We start from the raw sequence: 27214 nt of genomic DNA, 5'->3' as shown, positions 1-27214 counted from the left end.
GAACAGTTTAAGTCCCTAGGGTTGAGACTCTTCACTTAAGAAGTTTGGCATTTCATCATTTTCCAGGTACAAAATATAGTTCCATATTCTCCCTATGCTCTAATTTGCTTTCTGATGTTGAATGTTATTAATAGTCGAGCAACATTAAATCAGCCACACATCTCTAAGTTGTCCAAAGTGATTGAGCATCTCCTTTTAAAGTGTCTCACAAAACCAGAGAATACTTGAGACAGTGTTGAGAAGGGAAGAATATTCCAGACAAGAAATGGCAAGTTTAAAATTGGAGTCAAGAAACAAAGTAGTTCAGAAGAGTATAGTTCAAGGGAAAGGAATGATTAAGTTAAGCAAATGGTAAAGCATGATGGATTTTGTAAGCCTTGTGAAAGAGTTTGGAAAACAACGATACGCACCATTAACCGAAAAGAGAAAAACGTCAAGGACATTTGTGCTAAGACTTGAGTTGTGTGGTCATTGATGCATTCCAACCTGGGCTGCTCATATTTTGATCAGTTTGTCATCTGTTGAGAGATACTGGTGGGAAGGCTAGTAAAGATATGGATACTCCAGAGCAGTGTTGTTCAATAGAGTATTCTGTACGATCAGGTAACCACTATACACATATGGCTACTGAGAATTTGAGATAAGGCTTGTGCAGTGAGGATGGTAATTGCCTTTAGCTCAGTGGGTAATAAAGGAAAAATAGGGATAGGCTTTTTGGGGATTAAGTGCTAGGAGATATGGGAAGAACTCCAAAATCCATTCTGCAAATCAAGAGCAATATTAAGAACATGGCCAAATTCAGTGACATCAGGACAACCAAATCTGAAGACTGAGTGTGTCGAAGTGCAGAGGCATATTCCTGAATAGTTTGGCAAGAGTTAAGGAGCAGAGCAGGGTTGTAGGAGAGTCAGAAAAATTCTTCTGGACCTGATTCACTGAAGTAGCCTTGCCTTAGAAACATAAGGTGTGGTCTCCCCAGGTCGATGTTCATTGTTCTTAAAAAGAAACAGACTGAAATCAACACCCTACAGCCTGTGGAGAGATTAATTAATTAACCAAGAAGAAACAAAGCAAAAGACTCCTCGAAGGTCTTTCTTCTTGGGCTTCTAGAAATGTAAATATTTGCCATCACAAAATGGCCACCATTTATAAATGAATATTAGTCCAAAACTATGAAGAGTTATTTTTTCTTTAATGTTTATTTTTATTTTTGAGAGAGACAGAACATGAGTGGAAGAGGGGCAAGAGAGAGGGAGACACAGAATCTGAAGCAGGCTCCAGGCTCTGAAGTGTCAGCACAGAGCCTGATGTGGGGCTCGAACTCATGAACCGTGAGATCATGACCTGAGCCAAAGTTGGACGCTTAACCATCCGAGCCACCCAGGCACCCCTATGAAGAGTTACTTTTAAATAAATACTGGTTTCTTTGTCTGCAGACCTAGACTCTAAAATTATTCAGGCAACTGATGAGGAAGGACTGAAGCAGGTTTGTGGGACTAGTTTCTTCACCTCACTGACTCAGAAGTTCCTGGTAAGTAAACTCAGGGAGTGTCCCTCTTCCAGGCGGGAAATGGGCATGCTCCATTAGTGAGCCACTACTTCAGACAAAATCAGACTGAAAACACATAAGAAAGTCAAACATGCAAGAGATGTATTTTAGAGTGGAATTCTGTTCCACAGAGAGGAACTGATATAAATTTGATAATTATGCCTAACATTTCACACATAATACTGGATAATAAATTCTAGCACTTCATGCTGTTCTTTAAATTTATTCTTTTCTTTCATAAAGATACAATTAATTTAATGTCAGTGTGCCCCAAACAACTAAATGTTAACCATCCATTACACGCTTAATTGTTTTCACCTTTGTCTTATTTTCACCCTTTTTTCCCACTAGTTTATGCATATTTATATTTTCATTTTCCACTCATTTTTTATTCTTTTAGTGGTTATTTTTTTTGAAAGACAGAGAGATAGACAGTGTGAGTAAGGGAGGGGCAGAGAGAGGAAGATACAGAATCTAAAGCAGGCTCCAGCCTCTGAAATGTCAGCACAGAGCCTGACACGGGGCTCAAACACACAAGTGGTAAGATCATGACCTGAACCAAAGTCAGATGCTTAACCTACTGAGCCACCCAGTCTCATTTTTTAAATAATAAGAGAAAATCACAATAAAATGGTCAAAAAATTTTGCAAAACTACATTTGCTCAAGACAAATTTAGAGATACTCCATAGCCTATAGGAAGACATAGTAAGAAATAAATGTTTATTAGCTGATTATAAATCTCCAAATTTGGCATAGGAAAGGACATGCATAATAATGGTGCCAATGCATAATTCACAAAAACACAGACATAGAAAAGACAAATGTATCAAAGCCAAGAGTAGCCCCTTCCGTTCACTCTATTTCACTACAATTTGCCCTTTAGTTTAGATTCCTTGAATATTTCTATGTGATGGAGAATCACACCAGTGTACCTTGAGCAGGGAGATGTAGAGAAGAGTTGAAGATGATTGGGCAGCTCTGGTAAAGAAAAGTAGCAGAATACTGATATTTACTGAGCACCGCCTATGTGCTTAAAGATGCAGTGAATTATCTCACTCTTCACAACAGCCCCTTGGCTCATCACAAAAGTATTTCTTTGGCATCTGCAATGTGCCAGGTTCTGTGCTTGGTAAAGACAAGGATGGATAAGATCAAGCCAGTCTCTGCTCTTGTGAAACTCATATTCTAATTCAGAAAACAAAGAAAGAAGTAAACAAAGAAGCAAAAACAAGTTACAAATTAGGATAGGCACTGTAAAGGAAACAAATTAGATAAGGTAGAAAATAATAAGAGAAAACTACCACAGATAGGAAGCATAAGAAAGAGAGCTTTGAAAAAGTATTTAAGCCAGTAACCAAAGGAAGAAACAGAACTATATATGCAGGAAATTGAGAAAAAAAAGTGGAATAGCATGTACAAAAGTCCTGGGGTGAGAAAGATCCCTATGTCTACTGAGAAATGAATAAGCTGGGGAAAGAAGAAGAAAAATCATTAGAAGGCCATCAGTAGTGACCTTGCTGAGAGACAAGTTTTGTGTGGATTAGAATAGCAGTACTCAAGATGAAGCATAGTGAACAGTATCGAGACATATTTTGGAGGTAAGATATATTTTACAGTAGTACTTGTCACATGGGCTTCTTTTTTTTTATTTTTTAATTTTTTTTATTAAAAAAAAATTTTTTTAATGTTTATTTATTTTTGAGACAGAGAGAGACAGAGCATGAATGGGGGAGGATCAGAGAGAGGGAGACACAGAATCCGCAATAGGCCCCAGGCTCCGAGCTGTCAGCACAGAGCCTGACGCGGGGCTTGAACTCGCAGACCGCGAGATCATGACCTGAGCCGAAGTCGGCCGCTTAACCGACTGAGCCACCCAGGCGCCCCAACCACATGGGCTTCTTAATATCCCCTACTTTAACAGATGAGAAATAATCTAAAAAGTTAGGAGATTAACCAAGGGTCTTACAGGAAATAACTTCAGGATGGGGGTTATGAACCCTGCCTTCCTTAAAGTCCTTTCCATGCATCGTACTTCCTAGCTTTATTAATTCAAGGTCAATGCAGGTTTACAGAATCCTAAAAGTAGAAGCTTTTGCCAGTCTAATGATTCTGAATTCAAATATGCTTTAATAACCTGGACAGCATACAGATTTTTAGTTCACAAATCCATAACTTCATTTCATCTAAAAAAGGCACCAAGTTCTACAAGCTCTCCAGATATAGTTGTTCTGCACAAAATACCAAAACACTTTGCATTTCTTCCAGCGATGTGCAGTGTTAACACCATGTATATGAAAATTTTTCCATTGACTAAAGCAGCAATTTGTAGCAATTGTGAACCATATGCTGTTAAGTCTAAACTGGGTAATTTCAGTGACCAACCCATTTTTTCATCTTTGCTAAAAATACGCCTGTATCCTCCCATATTTAAAATGGCCCTGGTTGCTGAAAATCTCCGACCATGCCAAGTAAGTCAACACAAGAAAAAGGTTTAAAATAAGCACTTGGTCGAAAAAATTGAGCCGAAAAAGACTTTGCTCTCTAAACTCAGTACTTCTGCACTTAATTTCTTCATTTTTATTCTGTCCTTACTGTTGAGATTCTGGGGGATATATTAGTGCTGATTGCTAGTACTTCCATTTCTCCTTTTTCTCAGAATGTGGTGAGATTATTTTCCTCTTCAATTGGCTCAGCATGCTACTTGCTCTAGAAGCGAGTGGGTGCCTCTCTAAGGCTCTGCCTTTTGCTACCCCGGGCCCAGCCATGTTGGGAGCCTCAGTTAGCCCGAGTCTCTGATGGAGATGACCTGAGGCCCGGTCTCCACACCCAACCCCCCACAGGCAGGCTAGGTGAGGGCAAACAAACTTTTATTGTTTCAAGAAACTAAGATTTTGGGTTTTATTGTTGTTGCTGCTGCTAATGTATGCCCTCGTTTTCTTCATATTCTTTAGGTGAAGGAAATACAAATCTCCAAATTAGGGAAGTTTGACAGGCAGTATAGTTGGCAGAAGGTCAGGAAGTCTGCATTCAGATAATCTGTTTTTAATCATTCTTTGCACTTTGCCTGCTCAATGACCCCTCTTTTTTCTCAGCTGTAAAAAGCGACAATCATGTAAGTGCGGTATGATGGTTTGTCAAGTGCCTAGCAGGATGCCAAACCATAGATGATGGTTAAAATGAGAATAGGCATCCTTGAGAAGAGTAGTGGTTAATAGACTAAAAATCTAGAGGGATATATACCCATGTACTTCCGACTGAATCTGAAGAGACTGCAAAAATGGCAGAAAAATGGCCATTTATCCCCTCACTCCCCTCCTATCCCTGGAAGCTTCTCCCTAGTCACAAGTGCACCTTTTTGTCCCTTTCTGTGTACCTGATGCTCTCTGCCCTCCTCCAACTCCTCTGTCACAAACTGCTCCCAGGGAACAATGCACACCACTCGTCAAATCGTTCATTAAAGTAACCACGTTTCCCCAAGACTTAACTTTTGTTACAAGACTAAAGCTCCAACATAGTATTTTTGGCCTTAGGTGAAAAACAGCAATGGGAAACTTTTCACCTGAACCCAGGACGACAGAGAGGATGCCTCTAGCTTGTTAGGTCCACTAAGCTGGGTGGGTTTCCTGGTTAGTCTTTAGACAAGACTTTCATGAAGCTGTCCAGAGTGTGCTGGGAAAAGTACGACAGTTTGGCAGGGTCTTCTGTGGGCTCAGGACCAGCAGTGCTAGCACTGTGTTTGTATGACTCTTGAAATGGACAGGGGCCTTCTGTACTGTCTTCATACTAAGCCTCACAGCAATTCTGCAAAAGGGTGTTAAGAACTTTGTTACAGATGATGAACTGAAGCTTAAACTTTTACAGTCATTTCCCAAGTTCACATAGATGGAGAGTAGAGGAAGATGTATCCCAAACCAGCAACTCTGATTTCCAGGCTAATCCCCTCTTTCACTTCACCAACACAGCTTTCTGCCTCTGGAGGAGTAAATGCAATGTTGTCTCTTGATCTTAATAGCATATGCTATCACAGAATGCAGATATCTCTTTTTAGTAGTAGATGGTAACATGAAATTATGTTTTCTACATTTATAAGATAACTAAAAGAGAGAGGGGGGAAAAGAATGAGAGTTTAAAAAAAAAAACTACAAATGTACTCTTGAATATGAAATTAAGTTGAGGTATCCTGTACAGCCATGTGTTCTAGCTAAAAAAAAAAAATCCCACTGCTTCAGGTCATCTTCATCTTCTCCTACATGAAGAAAGACAGAAGGAAATGGGGAAGGATGCTACATTTTTAAGTCCCATCATTTTTCTAAGAAACTATCATTGTTTTCTGGTAGCTAATATAATTTCTAACATCTTATCTATTTGCAAACTGTTTTAAACATTGGAAACATCTTAAAGGTTACAGTGAAAAGACAAGATTTGTAGCCAAACAAACCTGGGTTTGAATACTAATTCCACCATCTAAAGTTATAGACCTTGGGAAAGTGAGTTAATTAAGCCCCACTCTAGAGATGGGCCTCAAGCTTCTCATCTCTAAAATAGAAGTTTACAGTAACAATCTCATAGAACAGCAGTGAGTATCATATGAGATAGTATAAATCACTTATATATTGAAAAAATTTTAAATGTTACTTCTCCTTTCCTTTTGCATCATATAGTTCTGTAATTTTTATTCCCAAGTAACACACAATCAAGTGGATTTTATTGATTTAATAGATATTTGAAAGAAGGAGAGAAAGAAAGAAAGAAAGAAAGAGGAAGAAAGAAAGAGGAAAGGAAAGATGGAAGGAAGAAAGGAAAATTGCAGGCCAATATCCCTGATTAACATAGATGCAAAAATCCTCAACAAAATATTAGCAGACCAAATTCAACAGTACATTAAAAGAATCATGCACCATGAAAAAGTGAGATTTATTCTAGGGATGCAAGAGGGTTTAATATCTGCAAGCCAATCAATGAAATACACCGACACTGACAAAATGAAAAGATAAAAATCGTATGATCACCTTAAGGAGGGAAGAAGGGAGGGAGGAAGAGAAAGAAAAATCTTTAAGGACAACAGTTCTAAAATGAAGTGGAGATATTTTCCTTCTCTGAATGGTCTGTTATTGTTCTGTCAGCAGAGATTGGAAGCACTTGGAGTTATCCTGCCCTTGTCCTCTTTCCCCAGTAGTGACATAAGTAAGAGATATAAAAACTTTTTGTAACGCTTCTGATAGTATCATGAGAAATTGGTCATTTGTTCATGAAGCAGAACATCCTGCTTGAAAGACTTTTAGCTCCGTTTGATTTTGTCATTTATTCACCACTGGAATTGTTACAGAAATATATTTTAGGGCCACTGATCTCATCCCTGTACAAAATTATACATTTATGTTTCAGACAACTGACCAGGTTTCTAATGTAAATCTAAGAGACAGAGGAATTTTCCAATGCCCAGTCTAAGATCGGTCTTAACTAAACCCTTGCTCTTTGTGCTACTTCCGGTAGCGATTTCTTCCTCATCTTGGAGGAGAACATCTATAGGTTTGGGCAGCTGTCTCCACCCTAAAGAAGGACTAGTTTCTTTTATAGTTTCATAGTCTTAAATGTGCAATGTGAGATTAAGTACATGGTAGGTGTTGTTAAATGGAACATATCAATGCAGTTCCTCTATTTCCTACAACCATTAGTATTTGGACAGATACCCTGGGTAATTGTAGGCATTTATAATTAGGTTTTGATGGGGAGCCATTTCAAGAAAATGATTTAGTCAGCTGTGAACCAGATTGTTGGCCAAATCTCCCGCCCAACTGAAAACACAGCAAGGCATGTTGATACAAAGAGAACTTTAGAACTATGCTGAAAGTTCCATTATTTTGCCAAAAACAATTGCATCACTTCCTAGGAACATAATTACATGTCTCATGAACCTCTATTTTTCTTTTTAAAAAGTACAGCCAATGGGATTTTATTGGCACAACCTGTAGCTCAGGATCAGAGTCACAATATGTGCATCAAAAGCAAAGGCTGGGCAATGTTCTGTGTGATCATGAATAGCATTTAGAGGCCTCCAAAGTTCCAACATGAACTGGTGTCAACAGTTGGACATTGACATTAAAAAGACTAGAGAGGCATTTGACCCTCAACCCAAGATGAGACTTTAAAGAGGTTTTTTTTATGTTTATTTACTTAGAGAGAGATAGAGAGAGAGAGAGAGAGAGAGAGAGAGAGAGAGAAGAGGCAGAGAAAGAATCCCAAGCAGGCTCCATGCTATCAGTGCAGAGCCTGTCTTGGGGCTTGATCTCACAAACCATGAGATCATGACCTGAACCAAACCAAGAGCTGGGATGCTTAACCAACTGAGCCATTCAGGCACCCCCAAGATGAGACTTTAATTAGCAGACAAAACAGAGATGCAAATGCCTGTTATGTTCTTTTGAAGGCTTATCCATGTACAACACAAAATTGTAATTAAAAATCTCCAAATAACCAAATCTAACTCAAGAAGGCAATGGCTAGACTACCATTATCCTCAGTGCTCACTACTAGCATCATATTGCTGTTTGAATGCCTCCTTCAAATGACTTTGTAAATCCTTCATTATCTTCTTTTAAATGGGTAGCATCTAGCATTCCTTAAACCTTCAACCTCTAAGTAAATATATTGTTTTTATTTGGAAACTACCAGGGAAGAAACCTGACTGTTCAAAACAGTGAAATCAACTTAAGTTGATAACTTATGTACAGGAATTCCTACAACTCCTACTCTTTCCAACATAGAGCAATTTGACTTTAGTCTAATTGGGTCATTTATAATCTGCTACAAACAACACAAATATCTTTCCCAACACTTGTTTATGAGCTTTATGTTGTTTATTTATTTACTGGAAAAACTTCCAGGTATTTTAATGTCAGAAATATGATCACTTTTGAATTGTCTTTCCTAACTGGAGCCAGGGCTGGCATGCAGCATTGAGATTTTTATTCAGTCCCTAAACCCATTACATACAGAAGCTGCATCATTTTAGGTCTTATTATTTTGGAGTTTACATGTAGCCTCCTCTCTAAATCAACCAACACATCTGTTATGGGTTGAATTGTCTCCTTTACCCCAATCAAATTCCTATGTTGCAGTTCTAACCCCCAGTATATCAAAATGTGATCTTATTTGAAAATAGGGTCATTGTAGATGCAGTTAGTTAACATGAGGTCATACTGGAATAGACTGGTCCACTATGACTGGTGTTCTTATAAAAAGGAGAAAATTGGATATAAGACACACACTATGTGGGGTGATATGTCTACAAGCCAGGGAATGCCAAACATAGTTAGCAAACCACCAGAAACTGGGAGGGTAGCATGGAACAGATTCTCCCTGATGCTCAGAGAAGGAACCAACCCTACCAACTCCTTGGTCTTTCAGTCTCCAAAACTGCAAGAAATAAATGTCTGTTGTGTAAGCCACCCAGTCAGTGGTTCTTTGTTATGGAAGCCTAGGAAACTAACACACCTTCTTCACTAGTGTGCCAGCGAATAATCTCATTAGTGATTCCTTTTTAATCCCTGCTCCTGTGTATTAAACGGGAATATGTGCATGTTACCAGTGATCCCAGGAGTTATCTTCAAAATGATGGCTATTTTTAAAATGGATATCTCTAAGCATTCCTTTGACCTTCCAAAAGATGAAAAATGGTGAGACATGGAAGGAAAGCAAGACACTTTGTCTTCTTCTTATACCTTCCTTTAAAAAATATTGTAGCAGCCCACTGAGTACATACTAATAGTGAAAAACATTCTGATAGAACTATGAGCATCAATCATAAGTGCAGCCAATTGGGCATTCAACTAACGTCTTTAAGGTGGGAGCTAAGCAACGGAAGGATTTCAAGTAAGAAAATAAACAATGAAGTATCTTTGCTATCAAGAAGGAGAGAAGGCCATGGCTTTCATCATTTGGGAAACCAAATAAGATCCACAAAAACAAACTACTGCTTATAAAATAGAAAAGGAGGTAGTAATATCAAGGGAAGATCAGTAGTCAGCACCTGGATTGAAACCTTGACTTTCCTAGTCCTAGAAGAATTTGGACTAGGCAAATTTCCTACTACCACTACATTCCCAGCTTCCAGATCTTTGAGTCACATTTGATATGTGTAGTTGTCAAACTACTGATGGCAATTCAAGTTAACTTCTTAGAGGACAGTTGGAGATTTGCAAAGAGCTTGTAGCAAAATTTCTTGGGGCCCTATTACGATCATGTGTTGCTTTGGCACACATGTAATTCCTATCAGATCCAGATTCCAGCCACTTACTCAAAATTGAAGCATCCTGTAAATGCCTTTCTTGGGGCCCTATTACGATCATGTGTTGCTTTGGCACACATGTAATTCCTATCAGATCCAGATTCCAGCCACTTACTCAAAAATGCCTTTCTTGGGGCCATATTTTACCTCTGGGGATTTATAGTGGTCTTAGGAATAATGGCTTCACATGTATCATCTCTAATCTTTGCAGCAACCCTACAAAGTAGGTGTTACTTACCCTGATTTATAAATAATGAAACTGAGGCTAAGGGAAATTAAATATAGAGTCTCCAAGGTCACATAATTACCTAGTGTAAGTCAGGATTCAAATCTAGGACTGTCCAACCTTAAAGTCTGAGCTATCTCTACAAGCTTGCACTATTCTGCCTTTGAAGAAATGCTGGATCCAGTTAGAGAGCAATATTTCAGTTTGTTATTTCTCCTTGAGTTTCTAAGATTGCATTTAAATTTTTGTCAAGTGAGATAAGGTTGTGGCACTCTTTCTCAGCTTTGTCTGTTACCTCCACAGAATCTCTGCCAATGCCATGTGTAAATTTAAACTAGTTATGTGCCTAGAAAGCCAACCACTGAATGGTTATTCTGAAAGTGTGGCTAACTGCCTGCCTTAAGTAACATATGGACAGTTTGGGCCTTGAATAATCTTGAATGATTGCTTTTGCTGAAACTCATAGCTCATTGTTGCACATCTTCCTTCTGTTCTTTCTTTCACCAGCAAGGACTTGTTGAATGTCAAGTCTATGTCATACGCCAGACATGGAGATGAAAAACATATTCCCTGCCTTGGCTATGCAAAGAAGATGGGTAAATAAACCAACAAATTAAAGCACAGACAATTATTTTATCATTAAGATGTCCTACAAGAAGTGAAACTTGAGCTGAAACTCATGAAAGCCGAGTTATGGTTAATCATATTGAGAAGAGAAGGGAATATCTAGCATAGAAGGAACAGCATGGGCAAAGCATAAAGGCATGGGATTTTAGTTTAGCGTTGCTGGAAAATAGGCTGATGTGGAAGAAGACAACAGATGCTCAGCAGAGACTAGATTGTAGAAAGTTCTCTGGACTAAGTTAAGTTTTCTTAACCTTACCCTGAAGGCCATAGGAAAACATTAAGGATGTTAAGAATGAAAACAACATGAACAGATTTTCATTTCAATAACAAAATTTCACAGTGACAGAAAATGTGGAGGATAACTGGAGGTCCCAAGACCGGACACAGGACACCAGTTACTGGGGTAAGTAAGACGGGAAATGATGGAAGCCTAGATTTAGACCATGGGTGTGAAGATGGAGAGACAGAATTAAGAAATACTTGTAGAACTAACAGACCTTAAAGGATGGTTAGATCTATAAAGAGGTGGGCACCTGGGTGGCTCAGTTGTTTAAACGTCTGACTTCAGCTCAGGTCATGATCTCATGGTTTGTGGGTTCAAGCCCCACATTGGGCTCTGTGCTGACAGCTCAGAGCTTGGAGTCTGCTTCACATTCTGTGTTTCCCTCTCTCTCTGACCATCCCCCAGTCATTCTCTCTCTCTCTCTCTCTCTCTCTCTCTCTCTCTCTCTCTCTCCCTCTCTCTCTCTCTCTCAAAAATAAACACTTGGGGTGCCTGGGTGGCTCAGTTGGTTGAGGGTCCAACTTCGGCTCAGGTCATGATCTCACAGTTTGTGAGTTCGAGCCCCACGTCGGGTTCTGTGCTGACAGCTCAGAACCTGGAGCCTGCTTAGGATTCTGTGTCTCCCTCTCTCTCTGCTCCTCCCCTGCTCATGCTCTGTCTCTCTCTCTCTCTCTCTCTCTCAAAAATAAAGATTAAAAATTTTTTTAAATAAGTAAACATTAAAAAAAATAGATTTTCCCTCTACCCCTCCGCTTAGCTCACGCTCCCTCTCACTCTCTAAAAGAAATAAAATGAAAACAAAACAAAACAAAACTTACAGAAAGGAGGTTAACTCAGCCATTTGTTTTCCTTTATTCCAAAGTCTTACTAAGAATATATTACTGTCTTTTCCCCATTCTCTGTTTATTTTCTTGGTATAATGTTCACTTAATTTTGCTTGAATATCTCTTATTCTTCACAACTACCAGAAGCATTATCACCCACTACCACCAACCCAGCAGTCAGCAAGTATTTATGGAGCACATATTACTAAATCATACTTTGTCCAATCTTGTAACAAATTTATAATCCTCTCTTTTATTCCTGAATTTCTATTAGTAGTCTCTGTTTGGTTTAATCCTGTATTTTTAGTGGACTGTGTTTTCCTTTCTTTTTTTCTTTTTAATTTGAGATAGCATGTGAGAGGGGGAGAGGGGAAGTGGGAGAGAGAGAGAGAGAGAGAGAGAAAGAATCTTAAGCAGGTGCCAAACTCAACGTGGAGCCCAGTGCGAGGCTCCAATCAATGACCCTGGAATCATAACTTGAGCCAAAGTCAAAAGTCAGATGCTCAACTGACTAAGCCACCCAGGTGCCCCAAAGGCATTGTGTTTTCTTAGTGTGTAATTTTTTCTTCCCTTCCTGTGCCATAGTATTTCAGTGCTTAAATTTTCTCTGTACACCTGCATTTTTAAAAATTATTTACTCAAGACAATGCTGCACAAATATTTCTAGTCCATTTTTAAAGCATTTAAAAGGATTTAACATTTAAGTTGTAAGTTAAATCAATCAACTGATAAAAATCATAATCGGCAACTACTTTCATTAGTAAGTTAACTTAACTTTCATTAAGAAAACATTAACTACTTAACTTTCATTAAGAAAGCAACTAAAGATTGTTATTCATTTGCTTAGGCTCTGGTGTACTTATTTCCAATAAATAAATAAATAGCACTATACTTTGCTCAAAGAATTCACAAGATGAAAATTTTTTAGATCCTCATATGTGTAAATTATACTCATTTTATTCCACAGGCTATATATCTCAAGATACAAAGTTAAAATTCAGCTCCTGTACCACGGTAAGAAATGACATAGTTAACTAGAAGGGAAGTTATTTTGGGACACATGGGTGGCTCAGGTCATGAACTCACAGTTTGTGAGTTTGAGTCCCACATTGGGCTCCCCTGCTGACAACTTGAAGCCTACTTGGGATTCTTTCTCTCTCCTTTTCTCTACCCCTCCCCCTCACCAGCAGGGGCTGCGTAGAGAAAGAGAGGGGGACAGAAGATCTGAAGTGGGCTCTGTACTGACAGCAGAGAGCCCAATGTGGGACTTGAACTCAAGAAGCCCAAGATCATGACCTGAGCCAAAGTCGGATGCTCAACCGACTGAGCAATCCAGGCATCCCAAGACAAGTTATTTTAAATGCAGGCTTATATTTATCTTATTTATTCTTTTTCTAAAAGTAATAATTCTACACTCAACAAATATTTACAGTTGTTTTCAGGGCACCTGGGTGGCTCAGTCAGTTAAGCACCTGACTTTGGCTCAGGTCATGATCTTGCAGTTCATGAGTTTGAGCCTTTTGTCAGGCTCTGTGCTGACAGCTTAGAGCCTGGAGCCTGCTTCAGATTCTCTCTCTCTCTCTCTCTCTCTCTCTGTCTCAAAAATAAAATAAATAAATATTTTTAAATATTTATAGTTGTTTTCTTCAAGAAATCTAAAAGACTCCCTTGTATCACTCAAATTTAAAGACTACCTCAAATGGCATAACATAGACTTTTAACTATAGAGAACAAACTGTGGTTACCAGAGGGGTAGGTGAGGGGATGGGCGAAACAAGTCAACGGGATTAAGAGTACACTTAAAATAATGAGCACGGAGTAATGTATAGAATTGTTGAATCACTATATTGTACACCTGAAACTAATATAACACTATATGTTACCTATATTAGGATTAATTATTTTTGAATGGCATAACATCAAAGAGGAAAAGTAAATGGAGAAACAACTGTCCGCTAAATGCCACCCTTACCCATAGTGTGCATACCTAGTTGTCCTAAGCATTACTTACACAGATTGCAGTCTCGTCACTTAGCCTCTCCATCAAGTTTTTATTGAGTAAATTCTATGAGCTTTGCTCTGTGCTAGGCTCTGTAGATACAAGAGATACATAAAACACGGGTCCTGCCCACAAGGAGCTTACAATGTGGTTGGGAGTTTTGTTAAACAAACTATAAAAGTTCTTAAAAATACATTTTGTACAAACTATTTTTATATAAAAAGGCACTTCAGATAATGAAAAAGAAAAGCCTTAGAACCTGAATGAAATGCAGCCACATTTTTATCCATGGATGAGCCTAGAGATATTTTGAATTAACAAGATATTCAGTAAAAGGCTAGATTAATGAAAAATATAAGCACAAATATTTTTAGGACAACAATTAAACATTTAAGTAATGATAGTAATTAAGAGTATATCAAGCTAGGTGTATTTTATACAGACGTTTAAAGTACCTGAATAATTACCATTATCTTTACAATACATTTCTTTTGAATGTCCTTCCAACTACTGAGAATGTTGAAAAAAACTTTTGTTCTCTTGGTTTATATGGTTCCTTTATAACCTGGGTTTTATTATTTATTTCATTTTTAAAAACCATTCTTATATACAGTAAAAATGTGGATTAATTCAACTCTTACTGAATTTTCATATCTTTTATGGACCAAAGTCCCCTTATAACTATAAGACACATATACACATTTACATATAAAAGATAATGACTCTAATTTTCTCCTCCTTCCTTGGGAGGATTTGGATAAACATAGCTTCTGATGGAAGCCCAATCATCTAATCCTAACATGCCCTGTTTCCATAGCTCACCCTGGCCCTATGCCATTTCTCTTCAGACTACCCAGCCCAACCCCTTCTGGAGCAGAAGAGCTGGGTGTTTGCTTGTTTTTGTTTGTTTGTTTGTTTGTTTCACACTGGGCTGCAGTGGTGCTGTACTAAAGCACTGGTTCTGCAATAGGATGGAGGCGGGCATAGGCACGAGTTCATTGTTCCAAAGCAAACGTCATAGGTCTAAAATTACACAGAATATATCATACGTAGTCAGGAACCAAGTCTATACAAGTCACCTGTAAAGCATTTTAACATCACAGGTTTGTTTGCATATGTTTTCCACAGAGCTTCACAGTAGGTACTATAATTACAATAAAACTGTAGATCAAGCCCCATTTCTCCACACGTGACCTCTTTGGCAGAAATTTATTTTATTCTGAAGGCTAATTCTATTCTCAGCGTAATCTCATTACATAATTATGAGAATCCATGTTTCTGGAAGATAATTTTAAAAAGGAAGATGAAAGCCCTTGTTAAAAGTCAGTAAGTGTGTTGCTGAATCATGATCCAGAATATTTGAGAACATCTGTTACAGAAATTATTTAGGGTGAATTTAGTATGAAATGGATATATATCTGTGGATTAAAAATGAAAGTATCAAAAGTATTTTACACTGGCATATACCATCTCTCCATTAGATTTCAAACTAATTTGACAGAAATCATTTCTAATTGTGTGAGAACTCTTTACCAAATAGTCGTGATTTTTCAAACTTTTCCAATCATTTTATTACTTGATGACTTTCACATAGAGTGTTTTAATAAACATTATTGTATTAAACTGCATGTGATTATTCTGCCTGGATGTAGCTTTGGGGGGGGGGGAGAGTAGAGTGTGCAAGCAAGGGAGAGGCAGAGGGAGAGAGAGAGAGAGAGAGAGAGAGAGAGAGAGAGAGAGAATCTTAAGCAGGTTCCACGCTCAGCATGGAGCCTGACACGGGGCTGATTCCATGACCGTGGCATCACAACCTGAGTGGAAACCAGGAGTCAGATGCTCAACCAACTGAACCACCCAGGCACCCCTGGATGTAGCGTTTTTAAATCAGGAAAGTTTAACATAAAATTTCCCGAGTTGAATAGCAACATGGAAACAAAGAGCTTTCTTTCTATAACATTCATTTAAATTTGCAACTGCTAATATTGTACGTAAACGTTGCCTTTGTTGAGAATTTACCAATTAAGGACCATCTTTCTTGGTCTCAAATACTGCACTAGTGTTAAGAGACCTATGGAGAAAATGTAAGAAAAGGATCCTGTCCACCATGAAATAGAATTTTGTTAAGGGGAAAAGACATATGAAATGAAAATATTTCAAGAATAATATAGAAATCATCAAAAAGAACACTATATAACTTCAGAGTGGGATAGGAAGAGAACAAAGAAACTTAAATTTCAAGGCCTAAGGACAAGGTGAGATTGCACATTTGCGAGATGGGTAGGTTTTGCGTGGGGAAAAATAATCATGAAGTATTATAAACGAGAATAGCACGAAGAGATTTGAAGTTTATTCTGTCCATGACATTTAAACCTACATAGTCAGGAAAACAGTTTGTATAGTTGAAACTGAGAAGTCATATTCTAGAGCTGGAGATAAGTCTGGATAAAGAATTAATCACAGTTAATACTTGTTGAGTATCTACTGTGTAAGGCTCACTTTACATACATTATCACAATACCCCATTACAGGTAAGTATCATTATCTTTAATTTGTAGATTAATTCATTGAGATTCAATGAAATTAATTAAATTTCTCAAGCTCACAGAGCTAGTGCGTGGCACAGCCACATTTAAATCCAAATTTGATTCCAAAACCCATGCTTCTATTTTTGTCTTGTAAATGGAATATCATGGAAACCAATCTCACATCCCACTCTACTGTAAGAAGAACAATAAACTTGGAATCAAAGAACTTACAGTTGGATCTAAATTCTTACTTATATTACCCATGAGACATTGGGCAAGCCCTCTGTAAACTTGGGCCTCTTTTGCAAAAATAAAATAATTTCATATTTTTCTCTGTGTGTACAGCAAGTTACATAAAGCCATTTAAAATACAAGTGTGAATGAAAATAATTGTGTTTTACAGCTAATCCACAACTGGTTCAACTATTTAAAGGAATGACTCACTGCTTTGGTTTAATTTAGTCCACAGAGAGGACAATGGAGTCACAGTATAGGCTCCTAAGGCAAAACTGCTGATACATTTTATCATGGCTTCCTTAGATGTCCTAGTAGGTGAAATCATAATCCTTAGCACAGTGGCTAAAGGAGGGACACTCAATAAATATGTTTTGAACTGAGTGAATGAGGGGGGAAAGGGAAAGAGGAAGAGAGGGGGAAAGAAAGTATGAGAGAAAGAAAGACTGGTTGAATTTACAAGCAGGTAAGGACATAAGCTGAAAGATATTCAGTGACTCAGAAGTGTTTTTTTTTTTTTTAGTTTATTTATTTATTTTGAGAGAGAGGAAGACTCACAAAGCACAGGTCAGAGGGGGTGCAAAGAAAGAGGGAGAGAGAAAGAATCCCAAGCAGACTCCATATCAGCACAGAGCTTAATGCAGGGCTCGAACTCACAAACCGTGAGATCATGCCCTGAGCCGAAATCAAGAGTCAGATGCTTAAACAACTGAGCCACCCAGGTGCCCTTCAAAAGTATTTTTTAAAAGCTCATAGAATTTCTAATTTCAATTCAGACAAAATAGATTCCTTTATTTCATAAAAAGTAACAAATTTTGATATTTGGTAGCTATATCACTTACTAAGTTTGCCTTTTGTATGTCACCTGGGAAGAAATTTTAAGAAATCCTGAACCGATAGTGGTAAATCAAAAGGCTATGCCCAGATTTTTTATTGCTCTAACACAATGGTTAATCATGTAGCCTCACTATTGTTTTCTGTGACACCTCAGAAGAGCCCTTAGCTGCACCCACTCCTTTTAATCTTCAAAGACAGAGAAATAGCACTTAAGCTGATTCCTGAGTTACAAAGTGGCATATAACCAGAATACAGACCTAAGGACTTTTAGTTCCAAGCTTAGTGCAGAGGAACACAACATCTCCAACACATTCATCACACATTTGGCATAAATATCTTTTGCCATGGTGCCCTCCTGCCTCCATTTGGCACCCTCTTCTATCTCATTAAAGTTTATGTCCTAGTAATTGAATTCCTGCCCTCAAAATGTTGACTTTTCACTTTTGAAAACTTACACTGATTTTTCAAACTCATAAAATCAAAACTACCATAAAATGTAAAGATGTCCATACTGGTTGAGACTCAGGCAATGGCTTGAAGTTGGGGGAACACTGAAAAGTGGGTTTTAATTTTCTCACTTTTTTACCAATCATTCTCTGTGAAATCGGGCTCAACTTCTTAAATATGTACCCAAAATCCAGTTCCAGGATGCAATTTAGCACTCATAGGCACACTTTACGATAATAAACCTGGTTTCAGTGGGTATTACTGACGACAAAAAAACATTAATTTTTTTTAAAGACGAAAATGAAGAAATAATCCAAATCAAACATAAATTCTCCTTCTCAGGTGGGAAGAAATACACAAACTCAGGGAAGCAGGAATTTCAATAAAAAGTTCAGCTCCGTTCTTTCATTATCTGTTAGAATAGAGAGAGAAAGATGTAATAAGCATGGGTAGGGGGACTGTTTTTGTCTGGCATGAAGAGAGGGTATAAGTGAGAAATACTTAGACTTTGAAACATTCTTTTTTTTTTTTGAGTTTTTAAAAAATATTTAGGAAGTTTATTTTGTAGGTCACACAACCTTTATAAATGTTTCCATAATTGTATCTTGGCCAGCTGCAGAGTCACTCACTCTGCATGAAACATTCCTATTTGAAGTAATTACATGTGTGTTTTGTAAATAAAAGCAATTTAAATAACTCTGGGATTTTGGATCACTTAAGCTTCTGAATGATTTAATTATGCTAAGTATATGCTTTTTATGAGTAATTTTTCTGGTTCCCAAGTTTATGAGTTCAGTAGAATAATCAAATCATAACACTGTATCAGTTGTAGTCACATTGAATAATCTTGTTGTAAAAACAAGTCCCAATCAGTGTCTAACAATACCCTAAAAAGATATAAGGATGAATGCAAATCTAAATAACCATGAAATACAATTTTTCTCCTATCAAACCAACAAAGTATTTGTGTGTGTGTGTGTGTGTGTGTGTGTGTGTGTGTGTGTATGTTTTAAAATAATATACAGTGCTGGTTAGGATGAAGTAAAGCAGAAACTCTACCACACTGCTGATGAAATTTTGAATCTTTATAATTTTTTTGAAAAGCAGTCAGACTATGTGCATCTTTAAAGAATATTAAAAATTGGCATATTAATTATTTCTTAAAGTATAGTTATGATAAAACAATCACAAATTTTTTAAAACTATATTTCAGTCTTTAGGTAATGATATAGTTCTATTCATTGTGGGGCCAAATTTGAACACAGATTATGATAAGTAAACTACAGTGCACCTTTTAATAGACTATCATAAATATTAAAATTACTTTTAAAATAATTTGTAAATAGTCTGGGGAATGTTTATTTTATGTTAAGTTAGATAAAAACAAGATATGGTAAAAAAAAAAACAAGATATGGTAGAGCACATGTAATATTATCCTAAGTATGTAAAACAAAATCAAGGAAAGGACAGGGGGAAAAGATGAGAAAGAAATTTACTAAAATGACAGCGAATTTTTCCTGGGGAGTGGAAGTAAAGTTTAGCAAGCTGCTTTTCTTTCTAATTTTCTGTGTTTTTCTAAGTTTCTATAGAAAGCTTGGTTTATTTTCATAATGAAGGGAAAGGACAATGGGATTTACTTTAAAAAATTAAAAATGAAATTAGAGTGAGCCTACTAATAAAGAGATGGGAACTGGGGATCTCCCTTCTTTTCCCTTCACTTGTTTTCCAAAGAATTCTGCATTTATGGCAAAAAAAGTGCCCAGAATAGATGTATTACATGCAGATATTTAAGGAAAGGCTGTAGGACGATGAAGATGAGTTGAATAAAAACTTTATTGACTTTGAAGCTACATTCCAGAATGAACCAGCTTATTGGTATACTTTAGGCATTGTTGCACACTATATCTCTATTGGAAAACACATTTTGATCTTCCCCTGAGGAACAGAAGTGATTACCTTTCAGTAACTTCAGCCATGAGAGAACAAATGGCCAAAGACTTTGAGCTGCTTAAATGTCCATATCCATCCTAACAACTTACATGGAATGATGGAGTCATTGTACCCAGCCTCACCCAGGGAATGAAATAAAATGAACATGCTGACTTTCCATTACAATAGCGAGTTCAACTTATTTGAAAAGCCAAGTGTGCTATGTTTGAAAAAAAAAAAATAAAACTTTTCACATTCTTTCATTAAAACAAAAAAGATCACATAATGGAGTAATACCCAGAAGATTATTCATTCATTTAACCCTATAGTCAGAAATATTGAAATATTGAAATAAGGTGTTTTAGGAAGGAAGCTAATGCTTGAAATTTAATGTGACTATGCATTGTATTCGGCATTATGATCTGCTTTCTAGAGTATCCATTCTTTGAAGTACGTGTTTTATACAAAATAAATCTATTGAAAAGGGCAAGCAGGGGTGTGCTAACCATGTGGCGAGCACACTGAGTCCTGATGTCTAATCAAAACAGAGTGGCTTAGCCTTAAAATACTCCTAGAGGGTGTTCTTAGTGTGAAAAATCAGTGACATGCAGGCTCTTTTACTGCATGAGAGTTGACTAGTCACAAGATCAGCCTGGAACCAGTCTCAGAAAGTTCTTAGTTGGAGGAAATTTAAGTGAAGTTGTAAAAACAGCAACAGCTCCTCTAAGGAATCTAGTCCTCCTTAGTCAGATGTGTGTGCTTAAACTGCACTTTAATTCTTAGGGATATTTCGTCCTCGTAGCATGAACGCAGATCAGAACAGAGATAGGGGAAGGCTATACTGTAATCTAGACAGCTTCTACATCTCACCTTTCCAACTGGTCACTCCACATCAAGGTTGAGGAGCACTGGTGGGGTAAGGAGGTGGAGCTGGATGCATAGTTGTTTGTGTGGTGCCTGATCTGTGAACAGACAGAGGGTTTCAGTGGACAGAATCATTGATGATGATCCCTTTTGTCAGATGACTGTTCCTTGAACATTTTATAGAAAAGCAGAACCAAAAATCTATACATCAATTTGCTTAGCTGTAGCCAACTAAACAAAAATATTTTAGATCTTATCTTCCCAAGACTGCTTCATTTCTGCCTCCAAGCTTTGACCCACCTTCTATTTCCTCCTATAGTTTCACACCATATATTACTTGAGTAGAGACCACACCTAATACGACTTCTAAATCCATAGAGCAGCTATCATACCACTTGTTAAATGCTGAATGAAAACTCACTGGCTTCGAGGGTGCCTGGATGGCTCATTCGGTTAAGTGTCCAACTCTTGATTTCTGCTGAGGTCATGATTTCATGATTTGTGGGATGAAGCCCCACATCAGGCTTCGTGCTGCCAGCCCAGCTTGGAATTCTCTTTCTCCCTCTCTCTCTCTGCCCCTCCTCAACTCAAAGAAATAAAAAGAAAAAAAGAAAAAATAAACTTAAAAAAAGAAAAACCCCACTGGACTCAAATGATTGGTGTAGGTAAATCCAATTCTACCACTTTCTAGCTTTCAGTGACTTTCTGTTACTCCTAGGACAGACCATAATTCTTCACATGACCTCAAAGGTCCTTTTTGATCTAGCCTCTGTCTGCAACTCCAGCTTTGCCTGTTGAGACCACACTAGCCATCTGTGAATATCATGAATAGCATCATCCTCCTTCCTACCTCAGGGCCTTTGCACTTGAAGCTTCCTCTGCCTAGAATGCTCTTCCAATTCCCTCATCATCTGGCTGATTCCTACTTGTCCTTCAGATCTCAACTTGGAAAATCACTTCTTCAGAGAATATTCTGAATATTGACTAGGACTGGTCCCCCACTATGTGATACCCACTATCTTTTTTTCAAGAGCTCATTGTAGCTTGGAAACAAAAGTCACTTTTGTGAGTATTGTTTAATACTTGTTGATATCTCTAGGCTACAAGTTTCATGCCTAGTTTTCTGTACCACTGTGTCTCCACCAGCTACCACAGTGCCTGACACATAGGTCATGGACAGTTAAGTATTTGTGGCACGATTAAATAGGATTCTCCAAATAATAGCTTAAATTCACTGGATTCTCCAAATAATAGCTGAACAATGTTCTACAAATAATAGCTTAAATTCACTGGATTCAATAAAAACTACTAAGAAAGAAATATTTCCTCTGTATACATTTGTTAGTAATTCTCTTATAAGAAATGGCTGAAAAATTAAATTCTTACCAAAAAAAGTATTACAAGAAAAGAAGAAATAAATGAAATCCAGTGTTTCCTTAGTCAGTATTTTTTATTGTGTTCCTTAGGTATTTTTTTCTCAAAGGTTTAGTTAAGATCATTTTAAACAGCATGCCCATTTCATGTAGCATAAATTACATAAGATGTAATTCTCTTTATTACAGACATGTAGTTCTCCAATTCCTGACTGTGTTAAGCAAATATATAATTTCTGTTTTAGGAAGGCAGTATTATTTGAAGGACAATAAAAAGATATGTCTTCTTTGCAAACCGAATAAACACTTTGACCAATATCTATTTCAGCACAAATAGAAGTTTAATGGCACTTGTAATAGAAATATTGTGGCTCTGGAAGAGTGGTCAGAGTTGAGGTCAGAGTAGAGAAAAAAGCACAGGATTTTCTATTTATTTTCTGAGCCTTTCAGAATCGCCTATGTGCCTTTGTAAAGAATAATCAATCCAGTTAGATTGGATACCTAACTACTGGACCCTTAGGTTTTTTCTTCCTGCTCTTATACTACATAGTTTATTGTTTGGAAGCCTGCTTTAACTAAGTAAAGTACTTGGGGTTGCGTTATTTGTTGGCTTAACTTGAGGAAAAGATACAACTGTAGGCGTTTGAATATCATGTTTGTCCAATGTCAAGTAACAGAAAAAGAAGGAACTGATGGGGTACCTGGCTGGCTCAGTCAGTGGAGCATGTGACTCTTGATCTGGGGTTGTAAATTCAAGCCTCATATTGGGTGTAGAGATTATTTTAAAAAACCATTTTTAAAAAGAAAGAACGGAAGGGGTGCCTGGGTGACTCAGTCGGTTGAGTGCCCCACTCTTGGTTTTGGCTCAGGTCATGGTTTGTGGGTTTGAACCATGTCAGCATGGAGCCTGCTTCAGATTCTCTGTTCCCCTCTCTCTCTGTCCCTCCCCTGCTCATGCTGTGTCTCTCAAAAATAAACAAACATTAAAAAAGAAGAAAGAGGAGGAGGAGAAGGAGGAGGAACTGAAGAAATGAGGCACCGCAAGGTAACATGGGAAGAACTGGGAGCTTGGAAGCATGGTATGGTTCCCTGTTGCACTCTCTAAACCACTCCTCTCCATTGAGCCCTATTTCCCTTACAAACACTCCATGATTCGCTCCATCATTCTCAGAAAACTTTGCCTTTCTGTCACACCTAATTTCTGCAACTTACTCTGGCCCAGCAGCCAGTGGCTCATTCATTTCATGTCTATTTTCGTTCCTATGTATCTCTTTTATTTTACCCGGTCTCTCCAGTCTTTGTGCCCTTGTCTTCCTGGTTAGTGGATCAGTTTGACCTATATGAAACTGACAGTTTTGTTGGATCAAAAATGGTTGGATGTTGGAAATTATTTATGATTTAACTTAGTAACAGCCTTTTAACTAACCAGTGTTCTGACCCAAATTTTTCTCCTCTTGAACGCATCCTTCATATTATTTCTAAAGCAAACCTTGGCCAATCCTAAATATCTTTGAATGTTCCCCATGGCTACAGGATAAAATTCTGAAGACCCACCACTGAGTGACTCCCAACTTGCATCTCCAGGTTAATCTCTTGCCTTTCACCAGAGCCTTGCTTCAGTCCCTAAACTATGCAGTCTGAGACTGGCCAATGCTTTTTCACCCTTACTTACTGTGGAGTTTGCTATTGCCTTTCTAAAATGCCTCTCTTTATTTCCGTCCAGAATTAATTCTACTTCTCCTTCAAGACCCAGCCTTTCATTTTCTTGGCAAAGTATTGCTCCTATTATTGTCTTTCTATACCATTGTACACATTATTTAAATTGTACTTTGTCAGTTTCTCACTCTGATTCACAGTAGGAACTCAATAACTTTGTGAATAAATTGATTTCTAAGTAAATGATTGGCTCTCCTCTTGATCAACATTGTGAGACAAGGACTGATCAAATTTTTCAGCACACAAAGAACCTACTACGTGTAAGTCACTTTTCCAGGTGTGATGGTATGCTCATACTTTAAAAGATTCCCTTGGTTTAGAAACACATAGTCTCCATATGCTTCACATTTCCCCTGAGAATATCTATCCTTACATTTTACCTGTGTACGGCTTTTCTTCCCAGAACTGGGAAGAAAGCAGACACTCAGTGCACATTTTTAAATGAATGAATGAATAATAAGTAAGAACTGTCTTAGGCTGAGTACTCCCAGAAGCAGAACCTAAGCCAAGGATTTGTATTCAAGTGACTTATTAAGAATGTACTCCCAGAGAAAAACCAGTAAGGAAGTGGGAAAGTAGGACACGGAAGAAACCAAGCAAGGAGTGCAATTTTAAGTGATTCCAGCCTCAGCCTGAACTTGTGGGAAACTCTGGAGTATAAATTACAATTTCAAAGTTTGTCTCATTTATAAACAAAGAATCTGGGCTTCTCTACTCCCACATCCATCAGTCAGTGCTTCTTTGGGGGAACGAGACCCCCAGGCCCTCTGGCTTTTCCCTTGCCTTTGAAGGTGAGAGTGTGAGCAGTTATCAGCAAAACAAGCAGAAGTTGGGGGTGAATATATAGAACTGCTGTATGGGATCTAAGAGGTTCTGGGAAGGACTCCAATTATGTGGGATGTACTACCAGCCACACACTTAGCAAGTTGTGGCTGGTAGTGGCGGGGGCTGCCATATGCAGAGATTGGAGAACTCTGGGAAGGTGTCCTGTAGACAATTGTCTTCTCCACTCCTGCTACTGATGCCTAGGATCCCTTTAGCTAGGGTCAAAACTTTTAAATCTATATGGAGAAACTATGTTTAAAAAGAGAATTACCTTGTGTGGAAGAGAGAAGAGGTAAAAAAGACTTATGTAGAACCCACCATAGGTCAGGCAGGGCCAAATTTGTTAGGTGTAATTAAATGTAATGTTTTGTACCCTGGCTTCCATACACACTCAAGTATGGGTCCTTCTGAGAGTGTAGGATGTGCAGGCACTGAAGGGCCTCTCTTAGACATTTTACTGCTTGTCACCATGAAGATGGTATCCTTTATGCTGCCCAACATCTTCCTGCTCAAGATAAGTCCTCTTTCTCTCGTTTGAGCTAAGCTCAATTTGGGGGTTTTTTACCCCCAAATTGCCAAACATGTACAATACCCCCTTTGCCCACATTGCTGGTCCTCTCTGGATATGACAGCCCAAAGATTTCAGTTAAAGCAACCTTATTTTCTAAGCCATACTACAGAAAATTTTTAAATATTCCAGTTAAGATAGAAAACAGAAAAGACTCGGTGTGTGTGTGTGTGTGTGTGTGTGTGTGTGTGTGATCTTGAATTTGAATTTGACTTTTGGACCAAATTATTTTCCTTGTGGAAATTGTGGTAGAAATATTGATGCATAAGTGGCCACTCGACAGACACCTGAACACAGCCGGGTTGTTTTGTCTACTGCCATGGCTTGTTGGTGGCCCCTGGGCCATCTGTGGTTTAGCTGCAGATGCCTGACGCCTGTGTTCCCAGAGCCACTCTGCCTCTGTCTGTTGAATACTGTGTTTGTCTGGGAGGCTCCTTCCAGAATAACCCGGCTGAACTCCACATTAGCTCACTAACTTCTCATCCGCTGCCTGATCCTGAAGAGCTGAGAGGTATGGTAATCTGCATTGTTTTCTTCAGAATTGCAACACCAGATTCAAAACATACTGTAAAGGCCCTCTGGCTTTCTGAAGGATGTAGAAAACTGTTCAATAAGTACTTATCTCCTATCACTTCTAATGACCTGTGTCCTTGGTACAGATCATCCTCCCCCACAGCTAGCCCTCTTTTCTCCCATCTTTCTGTTCACTGGCTGTGTTTCATCCATCTTCAGATATTCCTAAACTTCCCTTATCTCTAGAAATAAAACACACAGAAACACATGTGCTTGACTGCCTGAACTTTCCCCTTTCTGTACGTGTGGTCCAATTTGTCACCTCCCCTTTCACCACCAGCTTTCTATATGGTACATCTACTACTTGTACTTCCTCTCCCTTCAAAGGTCTCCTAAATAATAGCCCACAGTTATAAAGTACTTTCTGTTTTGTCAGGCACTGTTCTAAACATTTTATAAATATTAATGTATTTCATTCTTTGAAGTTGGCACTATTATCATCTTCTCTTGACAAATGAGAAAACTGAGGCACCGAGACATTAAGCAACTTGTTCAGGGTCACCCACCAGTCAGTGGCAGAGTTTGGACTCAGATGCAGATAGTCTGGTTCCAGAATACATGCTAACTACAACCTACACTGCCTCACTGAGTCCAACCCCCATGACAGTGAAAGTAGTGTCTTGGAAATTTTGGTTATTTATCATAATCTCTGGTATGGTAATACTTGGGCTACATCTACCTGTACCGCATAGTAAGACTTAATATTTACAAGATTGTCCCTCTCTTGTTACACAAGTATAATAAAACATCATAGATCTAGAATGAATAAATTATTCTGATGGGAGCTGCACTAAATGTAATTTTTTCCAAATTTTATATTTTTATGATAGATAAAAAGGGAGTCATTGGTCAAAGTAAAAACTAAAGCATGTAAGTCAATAGGGGCAGAATTTGACCTACTTGAGAGGGGAAAATGGAGATAATTTTAGAATGATGAAATGCAATTCTAGGCTTCTGATATCAAATGGGTTTTACCTAATCGAGGCAATAAGATATGTTATGCATTTCTTGATTACTGCCTTGGCATAATCTGGTACAGAGACAATTGAAATAACAAGAAAATTACAGAAAACAGCATAAAATCACACTCCAGAGTATAACCTGGTGACTTCTGCCATCATCTTATTTGTTGTAATTTGTAACACATATCTTGATACGGGAGTTCTTCTTAGGCAAGCATGGTAGTGATCCCTGAAGAAATAAACAAAACTGCACATTTTAAAGCTAAAGAGATCACACAGTCCAACCCTCTTATTTACAGATGAAGATATGAGGGAACATTACTTTTTATAGTCACAGAGCTAGTTTGCAGCAATGTCTCACCTAAAATTCAGCTTCCTTATTTCTGTTCCATCACAAAGCCCGATAATTAATTTGCATATTTGATCCACTTATAAATACCACTATAGTATATAACAGTTATTCAGCAAATAACTAAGAAAGAAAGAGAGAGAGAGAGAGGAATAAAGAAAGGAAGGAAGAAAGGAAGGAAGGAAGGAAGGAAGGAAGGAAGGAAGGAAGGAAAG

At 38.0% G+C, this 27214-nt stretch overlaps 1 protein-coding gene across 4 annotated transcripts in view; it reads right to left on the bottom strand.

Annotated features, from left to right (window-relative positions):
• The window catches only part of PTGER3 (prostaglandin E receptor 3), a 184164-nt gene that overhangs the window by 88311 nt on the left and 68639 nt on the right, over positions 1-27214 (bottom strand). The window contains exons 3-4 of one of the 4 annotated variants that reach the window (XM_049618500.1): positions 20640-20731; positions 13471-18251 (exon numbers count right to left, since the gene is read on the bottom strand). The exons of the other annotated variants lie outside the window; for them this stretch is intronic. Of the exons in view, the coding sequence (XP_049474457.1) occupies positions 18248-18251; positions 20640-20731 (96 nt within the window). The 3' untranslated portion in view covers positions 13471-18247. Of the gene's footprint in view, positions 1-13470; positions 18252-20639; positions 20732-27214 lie in introns of those variants that run through there. 4 annotated transcript variants of the gene reach the window in all.

The sequence above is a fragment of the Panthera uncia genome (assembly GCF_023721935.1).
Source record: "Panthera uncia isolate 11264 chromosome C1 unlocalized genomic scaffold, Puncia_PCG_1.0 HiC_scaffold_4, whole genome shotgun sequence".
In the NCBI taxonomy this organism is placed as follows: domain Eukaryota; kingdom Metazoa; phylum Chordata; class Mammalia; order Carnivora; family Felidae; genus Panthera; species Panthera uncia.
This window is presented reverse-complemented; position numbering and strand designations above follow the sequence as displayed.